General features: G+C 41.6%; 1 protein-coding gene across 22 annotated transcripts in view; it reads left to right on the top strand.

Moving 5' to 3' along the window:
- The window catches only part of RBFOX1 (RNA binding fox-1 homolog 1), a 1,472,193-nt gene that overhangs the window by 842,159 nt on the left and 605,519 nt on the right, over positions 1-24,515 (top strand). Inside the window, exon 3 of one of the 22 annotated variants that reach the window (XM_053365886.1) lies at positions 23,452-23,575. The exons of the other annotated variants lie outside the window; for them this stretch is intronic. Within the exon in view, the coding sequence (XP_053221861.1) occupies positions 23,528-23,575 (48 nt within the window). The 5' untranslated portion in view covers positions 23,452-23,527. The remainder of the gene's footprint in view (positions 1-23,451; positions 23,576-24,515) is intronic. 22 annotated transcript variants of the gene reach the window in all.

Below are 24,515 nucleotides of genomic sequence, written 5' to 3'. Positions count from 1 at the left end.
TGTTCATAATCTAACCATATGAGGCAGGATAAATCAGTTTCTTAAATCACCTTCAGTATTGGGCAGTAAGTAACACTATCATTATTTTTGCTTAATTCCTTTAGAAAACTCTTCTTAGACAGTTCGTGGAGGGGAAATGGGAAACATGAACTGATTCTGTGATTCTGTGATCTGTTTATCAGTTTCTGAGATCTGGTGTCTTTAATATAAAGCAAAGATGGGAAACTTCAAGTCCCATCACCCCCAGCAAGCATGACCAATGGTCAGGAATGATGGGTGTCAGAGAACAACTGTTGTATACCCTTCCTTGACTCAAAACGAGTAAACGTGGAAGACTTCCATTGTGTTTTTATGTTTATGGAAACCTTTCATTATTCAAATCATAGGCACCCAGGAATTTGGAACCCTGTGCTAGGCGTTCAGACTTTTCCAGTATTTCTATAGCATCAGTCTTTAAATCAGAGATAAGGATTAGTTTCCAGCTGTCAGACCATTTCCTGAGTTCCTGTACACCCAAACAAGGTTGTCCAGCTGTCAATCACCTTACATCACCATGACTCAGCTTCAAAGGAAAAAAATAGTGGGTGCACTCAAAGTGTATTCCCAATTCTTTCTTTTCTTCAGATGTAACATAGCTTGAGTTTAAACTATTGCTACAAAATGAAGATCCCTGAACAACTGGATGATGCTGATCCCAACTCCCAATTTCAGTAGGTGCTGACTGTATTTGGGGACTCCTGTTTGAGATCTCTGGAGTTTTAGGGATTGATTTGATGGCTTCAATATCTGGAGAAGTGGGGAAACCTGGTTGCTTCCTGTCAGTGTTGTTCATTCTGTTGAAATCTTAAGTGTGAAAGTAGGCATTCACAATGATTTATGTTCCCTGTCCAATTTTCTCTGGCTAGACTACCTTTGCAACTGTAGTGTTGAAGTACTTACTAATGTTTAGGTTGAAATGCGGTTGAGATTCCATGTATCTTAAGATTGCAAAATTAGTGTTAAGTGGATGTGCAGTGGAGGTGGATTTTAACTAAAAATAAATGCTTTTTTTTACCAGTGTGACAAAAAAATGGGAACAAACATGTAGATTTGTTTTTCTACAACTGTCAGTTTTAGTATTTGAAGGAGACATCTTTAGCCACAAGATGGATTGTATTTTTTTAATTCAGAAAAAAACCCCACACTCTACTGTATGTTTTCTGCTCTGTCAGATATGCCAGGATTTTGGTGAACAATGAAAGTGACCATCAAAATTGGTTAAACCTTTCAAATAGACAGGGCCAGCTGAGGCAGAGTGAGGCAGCTGCCTTGGGCAGCAAAATCCCATGGGGCATGGCCCACATGGTCTCTCTTCTGCCGTTGGAGAAGCAAGGAGAAGCCATGGCTTCCAGTGAGAGGTCACAAAAGTTTGATGAGATCTCACTGAAAGCTCTCACCACATAACCCCTATAAATGAAGCTTCAGCTGGTGGTGGTGGGAGACCCAGCACCTTCCCATTTTACCTCAGGCATATAGAAGCCTGCTACTTGTGAATTTAATTTTTGAAGCCTTAAAACCTGAAATATAACTGGTTTATTTTTATTGTGAAGAGAACTAATCAGTGAAACTGATCCCAGTGCATCCAGTGAAACTGATCCCAGTGTATCTGTTCCCTTTTTTGTTTAATACCACGCACAAGCTCTGCATAGCAATAAACAACCAGAAGTGCACTTCAAGGCTCCTGATGGTTCTTTTGTAGCTTTACAAGGTATGGTCAGGTGCGGGGCAGTTGGGTGTAATTGGTGAGCATTCTCCTTGTAGGGTAAATTGCACCCCCTGATGGGCCTGATTTGGCCGGTAGGCTGGAAGTTCTGCACCACTGCTTTTATAGAAACAACAATAAGAACAATATAAAATGTAAATGTAATTTCCTAAAATCTATATACAAAAAGTCAATAATGGATTAAAAACCACTGCTTTAAATAGTGGATGCTAATCCAAGCTCTTTCTCATGTTTCGAGGGCAGTTGTGTGTTTGTGCTAATGTTTGCATACACTGTTGAGATTTACTGGCTGTTGTGGTGATGAAAAGGACACTGGTAGCTCTTTCTGCGGATTTGATAATAGGATGGAGGTTTGCAAACAACACACAATGAACTATTCTAAAATGGGGGGGGGGAGGGCAGACTTTTTTCCAATGAGCCAGGCTTGATGAAAGGAATTCGATTTCAAACCTGTAAGTGAAATCCAATGCAATTGATTAGATGTCTAAGAAGTGCAGTGATGTTTATTTCATGACATGCTTCTGTGGATAGATCATTCGGTTTAATTTGCATAATGCTAAAACAAACAGGGTGCTGGGAATTTAGTTAACTGGAATACATGTATTGCTCAATTCCATCGTTGTATTCAGTCTTTGGAAACTTTCGGAAAGGGAGGCGATCTGCTTAAGCCTTCTAATAGCCATGCACTTCTTTTAATATGTAAGGGCACCATTAGTTCAGGACTTTGAGGCAGACATCAAGGCTTCACTTGGCAGAATAGTGCAAGAGCCCCTAAACACAATAGGAAGGCCCTTCTGCTTCTTTGGGTGGAGGATGAAGTTATATGTGGTTGTGTGTTCACAAACCTCTGAGTTTTGCATGACTGCAATATAAGCTACCAATCAAATATAAGAGTCCTATCCATTGTTCCACCCATGTTTGCACCTGGCTCTGCCCAGCAAGTGGCATGCAGCCCATGGAAGGCTGCCTACAGGTGAATGTGGGCCTTGGGCTGCAACAGACAGACAGACAGACAGACAGACAGACAAAAATAACAACCCACCCCTGCCTAAACAACCAAGTATGACACTATCTATCATCTATCTATCTATCTATCTATCTATCTATCTATCATCTATCTATCATCTATCTATCTATCTATCATCTATCTATCATCTTTCTATCTTTCCAAGGAAACACATAACAGCAGATAGCAACACAAACAAATGCCAGAAAACAGAAGTTTACAAGATTTTTATGTTTTGTTTCGTTTTTTGATAGGCAGCTCTGCCGTATTCATCTGGAAAAGTACAATTAGAAACATTACTCATATGTCATTACAGGGAGAACCGTAGACAGAATTATTCATTATATGATTCCACAGTGCCCTGAATTAGAAAATAAGATTATTGGGAGTGTATGATTTGCTGCTTAATAGTAAAGATGGCTCTGGTGGGAGGGGACACAATTACTTGCATCTGCAAGGGGGGGGGGAACTATGCCAAAGAACAGTAGTGGTTTGCCTGCAATGAAACATGGAGCCTTTAAGGCCAATGGCCTGTCTAGTCTGTCATCCTGTTCTCACAGTGACCTACCAGATGCCTGTGGAAAACCTGTAAAGAAGGACTCAAGCACAAGAGCATTTTTTCCTGCTGTAGTTTCTAGCAGAAGTAGTATATACTGCCTCCAACTGTGGAGGCAGAACATAGCCATTGTGGTTAGTAGCCGTGGGTGTTTTCATCTTATCCTGGTTAATTGTGTGTCTCTAACCTTGATATAGATGTATTGGCATCCCTAAGGTTGGGGTGCTGGCACCAATTGCCAATTTACCTGGTAGTTTGTGAAATATTTAGTGTATTTTTATTTGTCTATTTGCAGACTGAAAACAACAACAATAAAATGGTGATAATCATTTTGGGTTTTTTAAAAAGTCGGGGTGACACACAAAAAGCACCTACAAGTGTTTTGTGTGCACTCATCAAAATATGGAAATTTTTGGAGCTTCTATCACAGGGCCTCATTTCTTGTCATAGAAGTCAGTGGGGCACTGTGAGTGGGGCAGCATTGTTCACCTGGTTTCCCAATGCCAAGTATCACTGCCAGTTACTGAGAAGGAAGTGAAGGTGGCGGGGAACTCACTGTGGGCTTGATGGTGGGACCAATCTGATCCCCTGCCACCACAGCTGTGCCACAGCAAACTCCCTGCTGCCTAAGCCCTATTGGTAACTGACAGCAATGCCCATTGTTGGGAAGCCAGCTGACTTGGGGAGGGGGTGGTTGTTGCTGTTACTGTCCCCCCCTTCTTCTATTTTTATTTTAGATTTTACTGTGATTTGTGCGAAAACTGTTTAATTTGGTTGTGCACTTTTTATGCTTTATTTCTTCGTTTGGGACTTCTTTTGTTATGCTGTAGTTACATAATTTATTACATGTTGTAAGCTGCCTTGAGCATCGTTTTAACTATAGAAAGGTGGCACACAAATAAAACGATGAGACAAGACAACATAGGTACAGGGGGAGGTTTTCCATCAGGTGTATGGATCCCCAGCCTTTAGGGCTTTGAAAGCACCAGCTCCTTTAATTGGGTCTGGAAAAGAATAGGGAGCCAATGGATTTTATTTGGAATCGGTGTGGATCCACCTAGTTCAGTGGTTCTCAACCTGTGGGTCCCCAGATGTTGTTGGACTACAACTCCCATCATCCCTGAGCTCTGGCCTTGCTAGCTAGGCGTGATGGAATCTGTAGTTCAACAACATCTGGGGATCCACAGGTTGAGAAAGGCTGACCTAGATAAACCAGTCTCTGAGAAGAAGTCTGTACTAGTTGCAGCTTCTGAACCATCCTTCAAGGGCAGCCCTGTGTATGCTTGGATGGGTGACCACATGACCACATGGGAGTCACAATTTATTTATTTTTTACATACATTTTTATTGGTTTTTACATATATTTTCCAAACAGAACATATCACCTCATTTTGGCTATTTTAGCCTGAGACTTCCATCAACCACATCTAATGATTTTTAAACCTCCTCTCTTAATCTTACATTTGTTATCCTAACTGTTACTTTTAACAGTCAATAACTTAAAATCCATTCTCATAACTCTTTTCTGTAATATTTCATATAGCGGGTAGTTCTCCTTACAAAACTTCTTGTAGTCATACAAGCGTAGTCAGCTGATTACAATTGTCTTTCAAATCTCGCATATTTACTCCAATCTTTCAATAATTTCTGGTCCCACTGGTTTCGAATTCTCCCTGTCATTTTATCCAATTCTGCATAGTCCATTAATTTCATCTGCCATTCCTCTTTCGTCAGTAATTCTTCTTGCTTCCATTTCTGTGCCAGTAATACTCTTGCTGCAGTTGTTGCATATAAGAACAATTTTTTATCTTGTCTATTAATATCAGTACCTACAATACCAAGTAGAAATGCTTCTGTTTTTTTTTTTACAAATGTATATTTCAGCATCTTTTTCATCTCATTGTAAATCATTTCCCAGAAGCATTTCACTTTCTTACATTCCCACCACAGATGATAAAAGGTACCTTCCTTTTCCACATGGGAGCTACATTTATGCCTTCTTGAGTTCCATGACAAAAGGGTAGTAGGATGTGGGTGGGTGGGTGTAAAATGAATTAATATAGTTACCAAAAACTTGGTTCACTATAGTGAAGCTATCCTTGTTGAAGAAAGGACACTTGCAGACAAGCCAGTTGAAGTGGTTTCCTACTTGTACCAACCTTAAACTTCTGATCTGGTGACTTTTAATCCTATGGATTCTGTGTTACTAACTTTGCTAAGAACTGGCTTCTGTGTGAAACTTCTCCATTTTCGGGGCACGTCTGCAATATATGGATGGCAGAATTAAGCCTGCCTCCTCCACTACTGTCCTGAAATAATAATTTTTCAAAGGAACTCAAAGTCTAAAACAGAGCAAAATTCTATGACAAGAAGTTGAGATTGAGCCTCCTTTAAATTATATATAGCTGTGTTCCATAAATATTGTATCGGGGAGCACTGGACAAGCAGTCAAAGGCTTGTGGGAGGAAAACTTGCTGTTTCTTTCTTTCTCAGCAATAAGTTACCTAGTGGTCTAATGGCTCAGTCTGTAGAGCATGAGATACCTAACCTCAAGGGTTGTGGGTTTGAGCCCCATGTTGGGCAAAAGATTCCTGAATTGCAGGGAGTTGTGTAGAACTAGATGACTGAACTCTGCAATTCTATGGTTAATACTGACACACTCCATAAAGCTGCACCTGTGAAATCTATTTGAGAACACCTCTTAGCTTCCCTCCTCTCCTGCTTCAGCTTCTGCCTCTTCTCTTTCTGGCATTCATTGCGTTCGCTTGGTTCTCAACTGGTTCCTCCCACCTTTCCTCTGCGTCCACCCAGTCTGTGACTGTTAGTATTTCATTCTCCTGTTGCTGGATCATGTGATCCGCTGTTTACATTCCTTATTGTTGTATGTGTGGGAATGGAACTCAGACTGGAGAACTTCCGCTCTTTGCTCTTTTTCTCTTCGACAGAGAGGACATGTGTGTGAGATGCTGTTCACACTAGCCATGTTATTTTGTTTTAATTTGCTGTAAATAATAAAGTAATTCATGATGCCACATTCCTAAAGTCTGGCTTTCTGTTGAACTCTGCTTACGCATGCACACAGCTCCATTGGATGTGTGTCGCAGATGTCGTATAGAATGGCTCCCACGGGACTGTACAGAAAGTGACATCAGAAATCTTCACTGGTTGCTGATTTGCTACCAGGCCAGGTTCAATATTTTATTATCAGTATATAAAGCCCTTAACAATTTGGGACCATTTTACCTATGCAGTCCCCTTACTACATTAAATGCCTGCTCCACCACTTTGATCAGCAGAACTAGTACTGTTATGGGTGCCACATGGTACTCATTCTACATTTCTAAGAACTTGATATTTTATTGGATGGCCCCTATCCTTTGGAACTCCCTGCCTATTGACATCAAGTGGACACCTTCACTGTACTCTTTTTGGTGCCTCCTAAAAACAATTCTGTTTAGACAAATTTTGAATGTCGATGTGAATTTTAATCTGTTTTTAGTTTATTGTTGCTTTAACTTTCTGAAGTTCTCATTTGATGGTTATTAATTTTTCTTATTGATAAGTTTATTGTTTTGTTGTTTGTAAGCCAATTTGAGGGTTTGCTTCCTTTTAAATCAAGAGGTGTATAAATTTCCTGAAATCAAATGCACCTTCAAACAATGCCCTTGGACAAATGTTGTATTGTGAAACAAATGATGACAGTGGTATTCTTTAAATTAAAAAGGAGTGTGTTTGATATATCACAGCACACAACATTTATAACTGATATTTTAAGATACATGCATCCCATCCTCCTTTCAGGAATATTTCTGCCTGACCCCAAGCAGTTCTACAAATAACAAAATTTATCACAATGATATGTAAATATGTGCCTTTCACAAGATAACTCCTGGAATTAATTTTCTTTGTAATGCACTAAAATATTAATGTGCTGTGAGAGGTCATGGTCTGGGGACCATGCCAGAAATTCTGCACTGAATTCTGCACATACAAATGCCAACAAAATTGCCTGGGTTTTGCAGAGTCACATCCATGTTGGAAACTTGGGAAAGAAATACAAAGCAAAAGGGCAATGCTGAAGGCAGCAAGTGGTGGTGGAAGAATATAGGGCAGAAATATTGTATAACTTACTGCATTAAAAAGAGTCCCCGGTAAAAATGAGTATGTTGCACAGCAATGCCTGTTCGAATGCAGCAAATGTCCAAATGTTTGGAATACTGACATTCACATCTGAAAGCTGAGAATCCCAGAAGAATTTGGTGAGCATGCTGATGTTCTTGATTTATCATATATCAAGGGAGCTTATATCAAAAGTACAAGACGGATGCAAAATGCAATGTACAGTCAAAGCATGGTAGATAAAAAACCCCTACTGTGATCACACATAATTGCCAAATATATATTTTAGTAACCACTTTGCACAATATCAGCAAGATCACCATAAAGCAACCAATCAGCAGATATAACCAGCAACAGAAAGAAATGGACAACAATGCCTGGAAACATTTGTTTGGGATGTAAAAGCTGATAGCATTGGTGACGGCCACCCTGGGGAGAACATTCTGTAAGTGGGAGACCACTATGAAAAAGGCTCTCTCCCATGTTGCTGCTCTCTGTACCTCTGACAGAGTGAACACTCAGAGGAGGACATGTGATGACAAATTCTGGGACCAGATAAGCTCATACTGGAAGAAACATTACTAGCTTTTAGCCATCCTTACTATACTACCTCTACAGTTGGAGGCAGCTTGACTCTGAGTTAGGGATAAGGAGGAATTTAGTTCAGTTTGCATTAAAATGTGAATTTACTCAATTTGTATTTTCCAAAATAATATGCAAAATGAAACACATGCTGTGAAATTTGCATTCGTCTGAATTTTGCAATTCAGTTCTCCAGCTCAGTAATGTGTACACAAATGCATATACCGGGGTAGAGTTTGCATTAATACCTAAAAGGTAAACAGGGGTTGGTGGGATACCTTTAGAAAGTGATTAAAATGCTTGCAGAAATCATCTTGCCCTAATGACAACCTAAACTTGAATAAAAATATTTGATGTGAATGCAACTTTAAAATGAATATATCTGCTACCATTCAAATCTTATAATCTTGACCTGGCCACTGTTTTGCTACACAGCAACAGGGAGAGTAACTTTGCCGTATGCTTTTGCATCTCCCACTGCAAAATTTGAGATAACAATATTTACCATTCTCAGGTGTGGTGGTGGTGATTAATCTGCAAAGTGTTTTGAAAATACCGTAGAATTAAAACTCCAAACCCTCTGGAGAAAAAGCTGGAGGGACTGAACATTTCTTGCCCTGGGGCAGGCCCAGATCTTGTACCATATGTTGTTAGCTCCTGTCCAAATGTTCCTCCCACTTCCTAGAGTGATTAGTTACTTTTAATCATTCTAGCAGCCGTGCCGCCATGCAGCTGCAGGGGTCTCTCTCCTGCAGGTTCTCTCTCTCTTGCTGCCCATCGCCACCTCTGCATTGATTGCCGTCTCTGAGACACCAGTCTTTAGAGCTAATAAATCACACGTTTGGTTCCCAAATCAGGACAGGAGACACAGGGGGATGCAAATTGCCAGATGCTGAAGTTGACTGTTGATATCTGTCTGGCTCAGCACTGGCGACTCTGAAAATTGGCACAGCACAGCAGCTCCTCTTGAAACTCTAGGCCAGAGGTTTTCAAAGTTTCTACCTTCAAAGAGCACTCTCCATATTGATTTCGTCTTCCTTGGAAGCACAGCATTGCATACAGAGCTCTGAGCTATGTTTTAGAGGACATCTTTGATTCCTTCAGAGCTCTGATCAGGCCTGTTGAGGAAACCTTCATTACCCCAATGGAGGAAATGTGTTTGACCTAGAACACACTTATCACTCTCCTGACAATGCACACTGAAGATCAATGGTCATAAGAAGCTGATAACTGAATCAGATCATTGGTCCATCTGGCTCAGTGCTGTCTACACTGACTGGCAGCAGTTCTCTAGTGTTTCAGGCAGGAGGTCACCCTCAGCTCAACTTGGAGTTGCTGGGGACCAAATTTGGAATGTTCTGCATGTAAGGCTCATGTTCTGCCATTGAGCTATAACTCTTACCTCTTTCTCTAACAGTCTCCTTTTACTCTGTTTTATTTTATTTTAGCTTATGTTTGCTCATTGACTAAACCCAAGACTTTTGTGTGTGTGACAATACTCAACAGTACAGAGTATTTATTTTATTAGATGTATATACCACCCTTTATCAACTGTTCCCTCAGGGCAGTTCACAAGATAAAAATAAAAGCATAAATAAGCAGAACAGCAAAACAATACAATACCCCCCCAATCCCACAAACACGTTTTGAAAGGCAGCAGAATATTAATCAGCCCAAGGCCCACTTGAATGTTTTTGCCTGGCACCTAAAATATATATAATGAAGATGCCAGACAAACATGCCTTAGGAGAATGTTCCACAAACAGGGAGCCACTAAAGAAAAGGCCCAGTTTCTTGTTGCCACCTCCCAGACCTCATGTGGAGGAGGCACATGGAGAAGCGCCAACACATCTGTGTTTTTCTGCTTGTGGCAGCCAATTTGTACTAACACCCATGGTATGTTGATCACTAATTTTCACATTAAAGCACTGTCCAACATTGGTCATTTGATATACATTGCACCAAAATGTGTATTTCTCCCCCACCCCACAAAAAGTTGCAAAGTATGGAATTGTAAGAAGAAATAAGAAGGCAAGAGGCTGGGTTCAGCATACACAACCCTGGCTCTGGCCTTGGGACGATGGTAACATCACAGCAGGATGAGTCATAATGGGTACTCTCATTCTCAGAGAGCTGGTTGTTGCCTTGTGTCTCTTGTTTAGGAATGAATGAATGAATGCTCCTGTCACAACCAACACATAGATCACAGAGAATTAGACAATCCTAGAGCCATGGGACCCTCAGAAATATGACAGGACCCCTCCTCCAAGGGTGGTGGGCCCATTGTGCTTGCTGCAACCCTTAAGTGTTAAATTTGTTTGTTTTTCCCAGCCCCTCCCACCCCATATGGTAATTACTACCTTAAATAATGAGCCCAGGTGAACATGTAACAGAGAGACACCTTTCTGGAATGCCTTGTTTTCCTTTGAGAATTAAAATATCACAGCAGTACCATACCTTTTAGAAGAGTTTTAAAATGACATTTAAACATGACTTTAACAGGTCTCCATGCTCATGGTGAAAGGTACATTCTGTGAGCCATTCTACATTGGCTGTCCAAAGGGGCAGTGGTTTGTAAGACCATTTTGTTAACATTTTGTCAAGAAGCCCGAGTGTTCTGTTTGTGGTGTGGGAGTTATTTAAAATGCCATTAGCTCTTCTTGCAGTCTTTTTAAAATTAATGTGTAGAACTAAGCAAATGCTATTGACAGTGGTCCCATTCTTGGAATCTTTACAAGCTTCAGGAGACCATGTTATTCACCATTATGGATGGGAGAGAAAAATCGATTGAGTACACATCACACCTTTAACATTCACACATCTCCAGATTTTGCAATGCAATTCCTGCAGACGATTAATGTGTACAAAAATACACTAGGGTGAAGTGTGCATAGAAAATGCATGTTTTGGTGAAGACAACATAAGCAAATGCATTTTTGTTCTGCAACAATGTATATAAATTAGGGGAAATGCATACAAACTTGTGTATATTAGGATAAATTCACAGTAAAAAGCTGATGAGAAACTGAAAGAACCAAAAAATGATACATTTGCCAATCTCCCCCCCCCAAAAAAAAATTAACAATAAAGTATTTTGTCCACTACAACCACTGGTAAAGGGCTATAGCTGTGGTGACTAGTGGCCATAGGGACTGGTGGGGCTGAAGGCAGGGAGACCAATAATAGCTGGAACCAGAACCAATGCAGATTAACAAAAAGGAACTTACTGATAGCTCTAATCAGCTGATTGGCCCTGTCAGTGAGTCCTGCTTACAACTAAACAATTTGGAGTTTGCTTTTAGCTCCTTAACTGTGTCTTCATAGCCACTCCCTTACCTGCCTCAAAACTGATATCACATATGGCATCAGATGTGGGGCAGGTGGATGCGGTTTGGGGGAAAAACATCCTACCAAACCAAATTGCCATCAATTTCAGACCTGATTAGGCTCAAGGACTAGGTGGGAAAGTAACAGTCTATATCTCTCTTTAGGTAGTAGAAAATCGGCTCCCTCAGATTGTACATTTGAACGCTTTAGTGTTAATTAAAACAAACTTAAGGTGGGGCGGTGGTAGGGGGGGATCTTGAAAATATGGTCAATTGATAGCTAACAGAAGTGGTTTACAGATCTAAGAAAGCCCCCCCCCCATTTACAATAACTGAGAAGATTTGGCATTTTAGTATTCTCAGAGAGCTGCCTTGTCTGTCTGATTAAAATTTCACTTGGCCTTTCTGTCCATATTAAAAGGAAGCTATTTGCGCCCACAGCTGTTCTGTAGACAGCAGCAGCATGTTACATTTCAGGGGGTTTATTGAGTCTGTCAACGTTTCAAGTACCAAAGTGTTTGAGAAGTGCAATTTCAGCCATTCTGCCTTGATGGAGTCAATGGGGTTAATGGTGGAACTGGAAATAATTACTTGGCAACACACAAGCAACACAGGACTTGTGAAAGTTTTCTAAACTTGTGTGTGGCATTTATGTTTGTGTGTGTGTATGCATGAGTGTATGCACACACATGTTTGTGTCAGTCTGTTGCTTTGTTTTCTTCAAAAGGCGTATATTCAGTTCCCACAACTACTGTTTTTGTAGAAACCTGAGCGAAGAAGCCGTACAGCTTAGATCATACCATAGTTAGTCTTTGATGAAGGAACAAATGGTTTTGGATGCATGTCTGGGTCTGATTCCAAAACCAAGCTTTATCAGTATGAATGCAGAATGAACACATTCACAAACAGTATTCTACTACTGTTTCCGATCAGTGCAAGAACAGTCACTAGTGCAATTTGACTTTCACTTTTCCACCACCCTTCTCAAATTTGTTCTGGAGGTTCTGGGGGGAACCTCCAGAAAATATGGGGGGGGGGGGGACACAGTAGGAGGTGAGGGGGGTAAGTCCTACTAAGCAAACTGAAATCCTTGTTTTGATGTTTCATTATACTTGGTGCTACTTTGAAGACAACCTATTGTGTGGGAGTATACCCCAGCAGAAATTGGATGGGGGAACTAGGAGAGAAGCAGTAAGTCAGTAACATAAGAAAAGAATATGCTATTTTTTCTTACGGGCTGAAAAAAAAAGTGACTCCTACTATACAGTTCCCACTGGTACCATAGTCATTGCACATATTGTATAAATGGGTAAAGACAGTCTACTGCAGGCTGAATAATTACAATATTTCAGGAATTCAGAGCTCAACAGTTGAACTGGTGCATGCAGGAGCCTGTGAAGGAGTGAATTCATGATGGCATACTTCAAGGTGTTTGGGACCACTCTATGTGCATTCAGACATTGAGAATATTGCATTAGTTTGCCTAGTTATAATGCTAGCACTTCTGCCCCAGTTTATTTATTTCATAAAATTTATACACAGCTTGGTTGGAAACAAAAAAACCTCTAAGCAGTTTGCAAAAGAGAAAGCTGTAAAATCAAGACAAAATTACAAGCCTACTTTAAAACATACATAGATAAACATACTAAAACAGATTAAAAGTACTTCAACTTTCTAAGCATCTCATGTTCCTTTTATACTGCATTGCCTGTTGCATTATGGAACTGTAGCTTTTTGACTGATATACTGCCATGTCACACTGACATTTCACTCACATCGGTGGGTGTGGTGCGACATAGTAGCAAACAACATAAGACATGTCACCATCCTTTATGTGCATGAGGGCTTCTGTTCCCCCCATGATTCACCTGTGAAAATAGCAGGAGAAAACTGTACACTGAAATACCACCACAATTTATTTTTTTTCGCATGATCGGTAAAGGCATGATCCCTGTGAACTCCGTTAATTATTTGAACTGTGACACATTAACAAAGTCATAGTTGTTACTGACAATGTTAGGAGAGAATGTGGGAGGAAACAGACTCAAAACAATCACATTACATTTTACTGCAACTGTAAATATAATTCAATAGTTTCCTAATTTTCGGCCGTAAAAATATGGGCATCGTTACAGGTCATAATTGAGAGACTGAGGCTGCCTCACTTTTCTAAGCATCCAAATGAGTAATTTGGCAGACGCTACTCCAGTGTATCATTTTCACAATTAAAATGGAAATGAATTCAGTGCCCCATAAAGTTACTAAACACAGTATATATTATTAACCAATCCCTTAATTGTAATCATTTTATGATTTCTTAGATTACTAAAGCATGTAATCTATTCTGAGCAATTTTGAATATGGGGGAAGAGGGGGAAACTTTTTCCTTTTCTATCTTTTTACAAGTGAATGTTCGTAATTACTTTTCTGTAGTAAATTATTCAGATTATCATTTTACTTATTAAATACAATTATATCCACATTCATTCCTATTCTGAGAATTACAGAAATATTTAAATGGCACTGATTCGTTAAATGCCCCAGGTTGGCAGTGTTCTGGAATTTCATTCTAACACACTCATTAGCACTGGCAACTTCCTTTGGGAAAGAAGGAATAATCAGCATGGGTTTACTTTCTAAAGAAATAATAAGAATCCATGCCTCCAATCTGTGCCCATAGTGGTGGCAGGGATTACTTTTGTTCAAGTTAAGAAAAGGAGGAACTTCCAGTAATTGCAGGAAGGGTGCAGGTGAAAAGAAAGCTAGACCACAGGGGGGAAATACACCAATCTGTCAATCTATCAATCTCTATATCAAGGTCAATGACCATTATTCAAAAAGAAACTTTGCACAGAAATATAAAATAATAGTTTTAGGCTTGTTCACAGCACTGAAACTGCCTTCATCACCCTTATTGATGAGTACAACCCTGCTCATTCTCCTTGATCTCTTGGTGGCTTTTGATACTATTCTTCTGAGGCATCTCAGGGACATGTGGATTGGGGGTATGGTACTTCATTTGTTCCTCTATTACCTCCAGAAAGCAGACATGAGAGGCTTTTGTTCAGCACCATGGGAGTTGTCCTGTGGTGTCCCATCCTTTCATTTTGTCCCCCATGCTATTTAACATCTGTGTGAAGCCTCTGGGAACTGTCATCAGGAGGTTTGGAGTGAAGTGACATCCATATGCAGATGTCACCCAACTCTATCTCTCTGTTCCATCTTAATCAGGAGAGGCAGTTGAGGTGTTCAGCCAATGCTTGGAGGCAGTGATGGGTTGGATGCAGGCCAATAAATGGAAGCTGAATCCTGAGAAGACAAGAGGTGTTATATGTCCTCGGTTCCCATGTCTGGGAGGTGAGATGGCCTGACCTGGATGGAGTTGAACACAAACCTAGGCTGCAATCTTGACATCACTTACCTGGGAGTAGGTCTCTGCTGTTAAATGCAGTATGCCTTTGAATGTCAGTTGCTGGAAAACACAGGAAGGAAGTTTGCTTTTGTGGCCAGGTGCTGCTTTTGAGCTTCCCATAGACATCTCCTTGGGCACTGTGAGACCAGGATGTTGGACTAGATGGGCCACTGGCCAGATCCTTCAGTCTTCTCGTAAGTTCATTAAAATCAGTAGGACATCTGAGTAGACAGAGTTAGAATACAGCTTGCTACTACACAGAACTCTCATAGTACCATGTGACATTATACATTCAAATAAGGTGAATAAGTAAGCCCCCTCTCTAAAACTTTCTTAAACTTTGCTCTCCACCTGCAAAAGATGCAGAAAACTGCTCTCTGATTTGCAAAGGATTGGATGGCCCTACATAATTGGGGAGCAGCTTTCAGCCCAGCACTAATGCAGTTTTCCCCTGCCCTTACTTCTGCCTTGCCAGCTAAAGTCAGGCAGGGATATTTGGATAAGGCAGGAGAACCACCAGTGTATTCTCTCTCTCTCTCTCTCTCTCTCTCTCTCTCTCTCTCTCTCTCTCTCTCACACACACACACACACACACACACACACACAATCAGATTGCACTGCAAATCCTTCCCTTGAGTCATTCCTAAATAGGTGTGACTATAAAGAATGTCTGGTTTCTTGTCATCAGTGGCTATGAGCCACCATGACTATGTCCTACCCCCACTGCTGGAAGCATTATGCATCTAAATACCACAAATGGGAAGAGTGCTGTTGCACTCATGGCTTGTTTGCAAGCTTCCCATAGGCATATGGTTAGTCACTGTGAGAATAATGTGCTGGACTAGACACTGTGTTCTTTTTGAATATGCTTCTTAGGCCCTATAAATCAGTCAAACGTATTTCAGAGCAACATGAAAATATTCCCTGGCTCATTACTTTATGTCTTTGTTTGCTTTATTAATTTATAAAAGACACCTAACTGCAGTCTATCCCGGTCATTTGAAACAATATGCAAGTGATTTCCCTCCCCAAATTGATTGAACCATTCACTTGCTTAATTCTGTACCATGTGCAATTGCCATCTCCCCCCTCTTTATGCACCCCTTCCTTTAGGTCAGAGATCCACACTGAGGAAAATGAGTTCCTAGTATGAATTCTGTTAGGGTTGGTTTCTCTCTCTGTGCAGTCCATAGAGAAGCCAGAGAAGCACTTGTGCCATCTGAGATCTGCAGACATAATTCAGATAAAGAGGACAAGGAGACCCACCCCCCCAAAAAAATCAAGGGGCATTCTGAAGGAAGTTGGGAGCTGAAAAATTGCACTGTAAGGGAGAAATTCACTGGATATGAAGGAGGGAAATATGGGGTACCATATGAGAAATGAAGAGATAAATAAGATAGTTCTGCTATAGCACAGAAATTGAAATGATCTTTGCCCTTATGAAACATGGATAGAGAAACGAGTTGAAGCTCTCTGAGCAGATAACCCGTGAAATAAAATTTCATGAATGGTAATATTGTCACAAGCTTCAGAAAATAAGGCTGACCTATTTTGTAGCTTGCTAACTTAATTAGCCTTTCCGTATTTTTAGGAGGTGAGATTATTAGTTATAATTGTGTTTAGTGTTATGATTACTTTGCTTCTTCTTTTATTGTTTATGAACCTGGTGTGTGCTGGGTTGTCACCAGTAATATAATAGCAATTTCAAAAGTGCAGGGTCCCTTCATGATAGTCATGGTCACAACCGCACCCCTCACAGCCGTGGCTCCTTCCATTATTATACAATAATTTTATAATTATGCAATAGTAATAATTAGGGATTATCACAACAAATGCAATGTGTTGCCTTTCAACCAGATCCACCATTTCCTGTGCACATATGTACATGTTCAAATGATTTGGAGTGTTCTAATACCATCTTTCAGGGACGCGGGTGGCGCTGTGGGTAAAACCTCAGCGCCTAGGACTTGCCGATCGCATGGTCGGCGGTTCGAATCCCTGCGGCGGGGTGCGCTCCCGTTGCTCGGTCCCAGCGCCTGCCAACCTAGCAGTTCGAAAGCACCCCCGGGTGCAAATAGATAAATAGGGACCGCTTACTAGCGGGAAGGTAAACGGCGTTTCCGTGTGCTGCGCTGGCTTGCCAGAGCAGCTTCGTCACGCTGGCCACGTGACTCGGAAGTGTCTGCGGACAGCGCTGGCTCCCGGCCTCTAGAGTGAGATGAGCGCAAAACCCTAGAGTCTGGCAAGACTGGCCCGTACGGGCAGGGGTACCTTTACCTTTTACCTTTAATACCATCTTTCAGAGTGAGTAAAGTTGTATTTCCCTTGAACTTCCATTGTGCATAACAGAACTCGCATACCTTTCTCTTGAAACCGAAGCCCCTTGTGTTTTTCATGTTCCTAAATGCTGAGCTTTGGAGCATACTGAACAACTCCTTGGTGTTCTTCCTGCACGCCTTCTCCAGTGGCCCTAGAAGTCAATCACCTCTTTCACACCAATTGGCTCCAATGAGCACATCAATTTCCATTCCAACCTGTGTTCATCACATGCAACACTCTTTCCCTTACACTGCAAGTTCAGCTTCTGGCAGAAAAAAAGCTATGTACTTTGTTTCTCTGCCTGCCATGACAAATTTTGTGATTAATTATATTATCATTAAATTATTCCTCACCACTCATTTTGATGCAGAAGGACACAGTGCAAACGGTATTGATGCATTGATATGTATTGTTTTTTAACTGAAAACAACAAGAAGACTGAGTACTGATTGTATCTGCTGGATTGATTTCCGTTCTGGACATGAGATGCATAACCAGACGCCAGCAATTTCTTTCCCTGGTTTTGTTGGAATGTAAATCATTAATCCTGATTTGGACTGGACTTTGCTTCAAACAGAGGATGCCTTCATATGTCCTCAGTAAAGCAGGAAAGAGGACCACTCTGTTACGGTTGTAATATACTGAGGCGGATGGCTCAGTGGTCTGATTTGATGTTGTAAAGGACTGTACCTCAATGACAGAGCATCTGTTCTGCATGCAGAAAGTCCTGGTACAGTTACCAGCATCTCAAAGTAGGGCTGGGAGAGACTCCCTGCTTACAACCCCGGAGAACTGAGCTCCTGCTCAGTATAGACGTTACTGAGCTTAGATGGGCCAATCCAACACAATATCAGGCAGCTTCCTACGTCCTTGCGAAACTGCATTTCCCTTGGTGTTTTTGCTTGTAGATTTGGGGAGCTGTTTACAACACCCCAGTGAAACCTGCAGCTGTACTGCTTGAACACAAAACACCCAAAGCATCAGAACGCACATGCAGAAGAGCTGGAGTCTGTTAACCGCAAATACCAGCAGCAGCCACTGCCGCACACAGCATTGACCTGCTAGCTCAATTTGCTTGGAACAATCTTGAAACATTTAGCTCTACAAGCTTTGCTGGCACTGCCAGTCTTGTTCGCAAAATAGAACAAATGGGACAGCAGGGTGGGGGGAACTCTTCCATGAAGAGGGAAAGCTTTATCCATTCTTGATTAGTTTTCTCTAGAGGATTAAGCTGGGGAAAGTAACTGCATTATGCAGGGGAACAAAGGAACCCAGCAGATCCTTCCCACCCACCACCCTCAAAAAAAGAGGAGGTTATTGGGGCAGGGTGGGAGGGAAGCGGGGAATAAGGCATTAAGCTGCAGAGAGGAGTTAAGCCATTTCCCCATTTACATGGTTAGTTTCACAAATGCCCGACTCATTGGACACAACCAAAATTGCAAAATTAGTATCTTGGCACCCTTTCTTGTGCTCTCCCTGCTCACTTTCTCCCTCTGTCTCATGTGCTACAATTCAAACCTGCTTCAAGACTCCCAGGTTAGGTCCCTTCCCTCCCCACTCTCTTCTCTCTGCCTCCACACAGTCTCCCTCCCAATTTTTTGCCAAGCACATTGCCTTTTATTTTTCAGTGTTAAAGTGTATCAGGTACCCCTTAGGCTATGGGAGAGTTACCTTCCCATGATAGGAGCTAACAGGGCATATCAATTGTTCATGATTTCCTATTCTCCTGCAAATTGGGAGAGGCAGTGGAGTCGCTGGCGTGTAAATCCTGTGGAGTCAGCACTTTGCTTCCCATTCCCCAGTCTTCAGCTCAATGCTGTGCATGTTTGGGTAATTAATGACGGGAAGGTCTTCTTTCTCTCTCTCTTTTTTTTGCTCTTCATTCTGAACTACCGTTTAGCAGCCTGTCAAAAGCTGATCTAATGAACATGTCACACACACACACTTTGATGTGCTTCCTTCTTTTTTGACATTAAATATCAACACACACATGCAAAAAGAGGGAAGCATTTTAATCTATCACCCTTCCAAATCTCCCCATCACACATTTCGGACATGCAAAGTTATGGAAAGTTGGGGGGAATGGCAACAATGAAAACTTAAGGCCGCCACCCCATTTTCTTGTTACCTGTGCAGCCTTTTAAAGTTTTCAGGCTCTGTTTCTCCTTGAAAATCAGTGTGGTTCTTAGCATCAAAGGTTTTGGAGAGAGATGATTTCTGCAAAGTTAACCTCTTTCTGTCTAGCTCCCTGCAAGCTTAAGGTCTCCTGCCAGCTAATTTCATGCAAGGTGTAGATATGATTAGCTCAATCGCTGTAATTGCCTCGATGTGGTGGTGTGATTAATTTGTGGGAAATCATGAAGCTTTCCAGTTCAGGTTTAAGCCCGTATGTTCTCATTAGGGTTTCCCAAGGGGGGGGAAATATGCTCTGTGCAGAAAAAAGGAAGAAGGAACTGTATGCTTTCAAAATATCTCCATCTTTTTGTTGGAATGATCAGCAAAATAGCTGGGGAAAAACATTAATTTCTAGGGACATAGATACTGAAAACTGAGACATAACAACAACAGCAACAGCAACAACAAACAAGCAAACAATGAAACAGAAAGATAAGATTTTTCAGGCAAGGAAAACAAAATGTGATCACAAAGCTTTGCTATTAACATAATTTGTGTCTCCTTTCACACTCCAGGATTTACAGTAGCATTTCTGACAAAGATTAAAAGTCATGTCTATGAATAATGCAGACATAGGTATATACACTCATATTTTATACATTCAGATATTGAAATATATGCACTCTCCTTTTGTATATACAGCTTGTGTGTGACGTACATAGTGCACAAACAAACAAACAAACAAACAAACAAACAGGATATGACATGTATTATCCACTTCCTGAGTGCTGCAGTTAAGTTTTAAAGACTTCTTTCCAAAGGATATAGTTTAAATCATGCAACTGTATGTTTTTAACCGGTCATATAAACAGCAAAAAGAACATATGCAGTATAACCACGGTGCAAAGCAATAAAATGCTCCTGTGTTTAAATTATGACTCAGTGTGTGAATAGTTGCTGTAAATGCTCCACCTTACCTTTTTGACCTTTTTTTGTTCAGTTGCCATCACACTGGTCAACCCCCACAAAAGTCTTTTGGGGTTTCCCCCCAGAATGACTCTGGCTGCTATGTTTTCATCTAGAACATTTGTAGAGCCATCTCCTCTCCTCTTCCACTCTCTCTTTCTTGATGTCTCTCTTTCTCCAACCCCCCCTTCTCAACCCCCCCTTTCCATTAACCCTGTACCTTGTTGACTCACATCACACTCAGGCTGGTGGGAGCTTGGGAGAAGAGGGGAGGCAGGACCACCACTGCATCACAAGCTCTCCCAGCTCAGTACAGAAGACAGGTGGCAATTCCATTTCCATGTTTCTGAGAGCCTCCAGGCTTCAGAATCAGACACAAATCTCCATTTTGTTATGCTCTACACACACACACACACACTTTATTACACACTAAGAGCTGAGGGGCTTTTCTCTGTCTTTATCCACTGTGGATATCCAAAGTTTAGCCACATGATGCCTTCAGTTATTATTAAGAGAGGGTGCTAGATGTGTTAATTAAATCATCAAGTAGCCTTTCTCTGTTGTTATGTACTGAGTTGAATAGGATCCAAACTGCAGCAGTCTGATTGGTCCTAGAACAATAGGATTCAGAATGCAGCAGTCTGATTGGTCCTAGAACAATGCAGCAGTATGATTGGTTGGCAGGAACCACCCAATCATGCTCCAGATAGAAGTGAATCCACAACTTGATTGGCTTACAGTAGAATTCCGGAATTAGCCAATCATGTGCAGCCCATTGTGTAAATAATGTATATAAAGCAGATACTTTGAGGGGACTTTCATTCATTCATTCCTCCTCACCACTATGAGCTGAATAAAGAGCATGAAATCACCTTGCGACTCTGAGTATATTTCACCTGTGCACAAAGCTTTATGCTTTGATTAAGTGTATTTAAACAAAAAACAAAAACAAATCCAACCCAGTGCTAGATAGGTAGCCCTCAGAGCACTTTTTGTTGTGTATAAACATGTGGATGCTGACCCCAAAGCTATCCCCTTGTTGATATATTTCCTTTTTCTTTGTGAGGTGGTGGTGCCTCTGCCCTATTAAAATATTGTTACGTGTGTTCCTTCACCAGCTGCAGATAATGATATGCGTCAGGACAGGAATCACCAATGTGAGGCCCACAGGCACCTGTGTGCCCACTGGTATCTTCTAAGGTGCCCATGGAAGGTTTCAGTAAATACCCCCACCTCTCAAAAAAGAGATACATAATAGAATAGACTATTGGTTCTTCCTGTTCAGTACCTCTTTGCACGGGCACAGCCTCTCCTGCACTGAGCACGCCCCCTTTCAAAAATAATGGAATTTCACTAGATGCCAAGATACAATATCCACCCTCCTTTCCATCTGCAAAGTGGAGAGATGAAAGGAGCTTCTGCCTGTGAACATTTGCTTCAGTTGTAGGTGCCTTTCTGCCTGCTGATGGTGCTGCTGATGGTAGGAGCATGTCTGCACCTTTTGTGGCCTTGGTTTGTACCCAACACTAGTCCTAGATCCATTGCAGTTGATGGGCATGACTACCCTAGATTCACTCATTTCAATGGGTCTATTCTGAGTAGAATTTATTTGGCTACACCCTTTGTCTCTTTTTGTGCTTTTAGGGGGAGGGTTTTTCCCCTCAGTCCCTCCTCTGCATGGAATTAAGGAGGCATTTTTGAGATGAGACGGATTTTTTTTAAAAAAATCTTTATGAAATTCAGGTTGTATGAAACAGGTGTTTCCCATTCATTAGCTCTTTGCTTACAATTTCTCTCTGCACTGGTAGCTGAGGTCAGACAGAGTGTTGCAGATAATGGCCCTGGCACTAAAGGGAGGTGGGAGGGTGGGGAACCACTATGTCATTGAATCTTCCTTATTTGAAGTTCAGCATTGTACCTATAAAATTTCTGAAATCTCCAGAATGCACGTAACAGTCTGCACCGGAAGACGCTTAGATAGATTGTAGAGCAAAAACAAATTACTTTGAAACCAGCTTTTGTGTAACTTTAGAACAATGGATTTATCGTTGGTTAAGACTATTACGAGTGCAGCTTCATCTGTAATAAGCATCGTAATTCAGGGTTTTGCTTTGTTTCTTTGAAAGATGGGGGGAGAGCGAGAGCGAGGGGAAAATACACTGTAAATATTGCTATAAGAGTAATTTTGCAGCATAGTTTAATTATTTGGTTCAGTAATTATTTCAACACCAGAATCCTTCACAATCCAGTCCCTTTGACAACCTAAACAACTGTTTCATTAGTACTGAGAGCTAATTTACAAGAGTTTCAGAAATCTCAGGACTTCGATACATATGAGATTTACAGGCACTAATAAAATCCACAATCTCAGGCACATGAATTAACAGCTCATTAATACATTCAGGAGTTCTCATTTTCTCCATTGGTGGTGTTTCTGCTTTCAGATAGGCACCATCATTTGGACAATATGCTGGTGATATCCAAGAAGAGCTTGGGGTGGGGGTGTCTCCCCAATCTAAATCTGCAACCCTAATGCAAGAATGAAGAACCTGTCCTGCCCTATATATTGTTGAACTCCCAACTCCCAGCCAGAATGAACAGTGTCCCAAGTGTAATGGAAGTTGTACCGGTAATCTATGAACATCAGGAGAGCCACACCTGCTCTAATCAATACACTTTATGGTGGATATGGCTAAACTTTGGTCCTCCAGATATGTGCAACCACCATTCACCAGAACCTGTATAACGAAGTTGCCAGATGCACCTCTGTGGGCAGGGAGCTTCACTCTCTCTAGGGCCGCCCCCTGAGCTTCTGAGGGTGGTTGAACAACCAAAAAGGCATTCTCTGCTTATCTGTACACCCAAGAGGGTCTGTAGCAGGGAAGGAGGTCTTTCAGCTATTTTTGACCTGAGTCATTTAGGGCTTTAAACACGTAACTAACATGAGCACCTTGGAGTTGGCACAGAAACAAACTGGTAACCAGTGCAGCTGTTTTGGATCAGGGGTTATATGAGTTCTGAAGGGAACCCCACCCAGCATTCTAGCCACTGCCCTTTGGACCAATTTTAGTTTCCAAGTCCTCTTCAAGGGCAACCCCCTATGAAACCTATTGCAACAATCCAGTTAATAGTGTTTGAGTCCACTCCTCCACTGAGCCATCATTCTCCATCTGCTGGTTTCTTCTCCTTTGAGCCACTTGTGCAGCTGTTGTTGACTCTAGACGATGTACTAATTGTTTCTCCCCCAGCATGTGACACACCCCCATCCTTTCTTCCCCCTTTCCCCAGGTTTATCACCTCCTCGTTGCTACAATTAGCAGGAGGAGTAGAACTGGGGGACCAGAAGAAGGAAGAGGAAGGAGTAATGGCAGGGACACCCCCTTACCACAGCCACCCCCTTTGGATGATCTATGTATGTATGAATGGGATTCACATTTTTTATTTAATTGATTTATTTTGGGGGGTGGAGTGGGGTACTGCTCCAAAACAATATTGTAATCTGTGGTGGCTGGTGCCCATAGGTTGGTTGGGGAGACCAACAGTAGGTGGTACCAGAGTCCATGATAGGCAGAGCCAACTCATGCTAGTTTTGGCTCCATCCTCCTTCTTGTTGAACTTGCACTAAGGAGGAGGAAGTTGATAGACAGCTCCACCCTCTGGACTAGATGCAATTAAGAAGGCAGGAGGAGGGAGGTTGGCTAAGGGCAGACTGATGTTAGTGGGACAGAGCCCCATTCACCCAAATGGGTCAGTCTCCACTGGTTGCATGGATGCACAAGGTCGGCACTTTGTGAATTAGAAGAGCTTGGGGCAGGAAGCCTTAGCTAGTACTCAAAAGGGGCATGAATGAGGTCAGACACACATGAATGGACAGCACACTGAGCTGGTCCACTGACCACAGTCACCCCGCTATACTGGAGCTGTATGGCAGTACTACGGAAGTTCCTGTAATTATTTCTATATTTGCAAGGCACATATACATTAGAATTTGCAAATTTAAGGTAACACCCATCCTCCATTTTTTTTGTCATCTTCTTGTTTTGGTATGGCACTGTTCTTTGTTTTTCCCAGTGCATAAATATGGTCACCACAGGCTGGTTATAGTTCTGCTTGGCTAACCCTAACACTGGCTGAGCAAAGAAAATGGCACCCTTGCCTTTGTTCTTCTTGCGTTGCACGGCTAATATCTGACAGGACCTTGGCTTGGGGGCTTAATCTGTGGTGACCTGTGGGTCTGTTGTCACACCATCATTAATAATAATGCATCAACTTGAGGTAAGGATTCTTTTTTCACAGTCGTCTCTGAGCTGCCCTGCTTGGAAAGCAACCTTTAGAATCTTCCCTGGTCAGCT

The sequence above is a fragment of the Podarcis raffonei genome, chromosome 14 (assembly GCF_027172205.1).
Source record: "Podarcis raffonei isolate rPodRaf1 chromosome 14, rPodRaf1.pri, whole genome shotgun sequence".
NCBI classification, from domain to species: Eukaryota; Metazoa; Chordata; class Lepidosauria; order Squamata; family Lacertidae; genus Podarcis; species Podarcis raffonei.
Note: the sequence above shows the minus strand (reverse complement) of the source record. Positions and strands in the feature narration are given on the sequence as shown.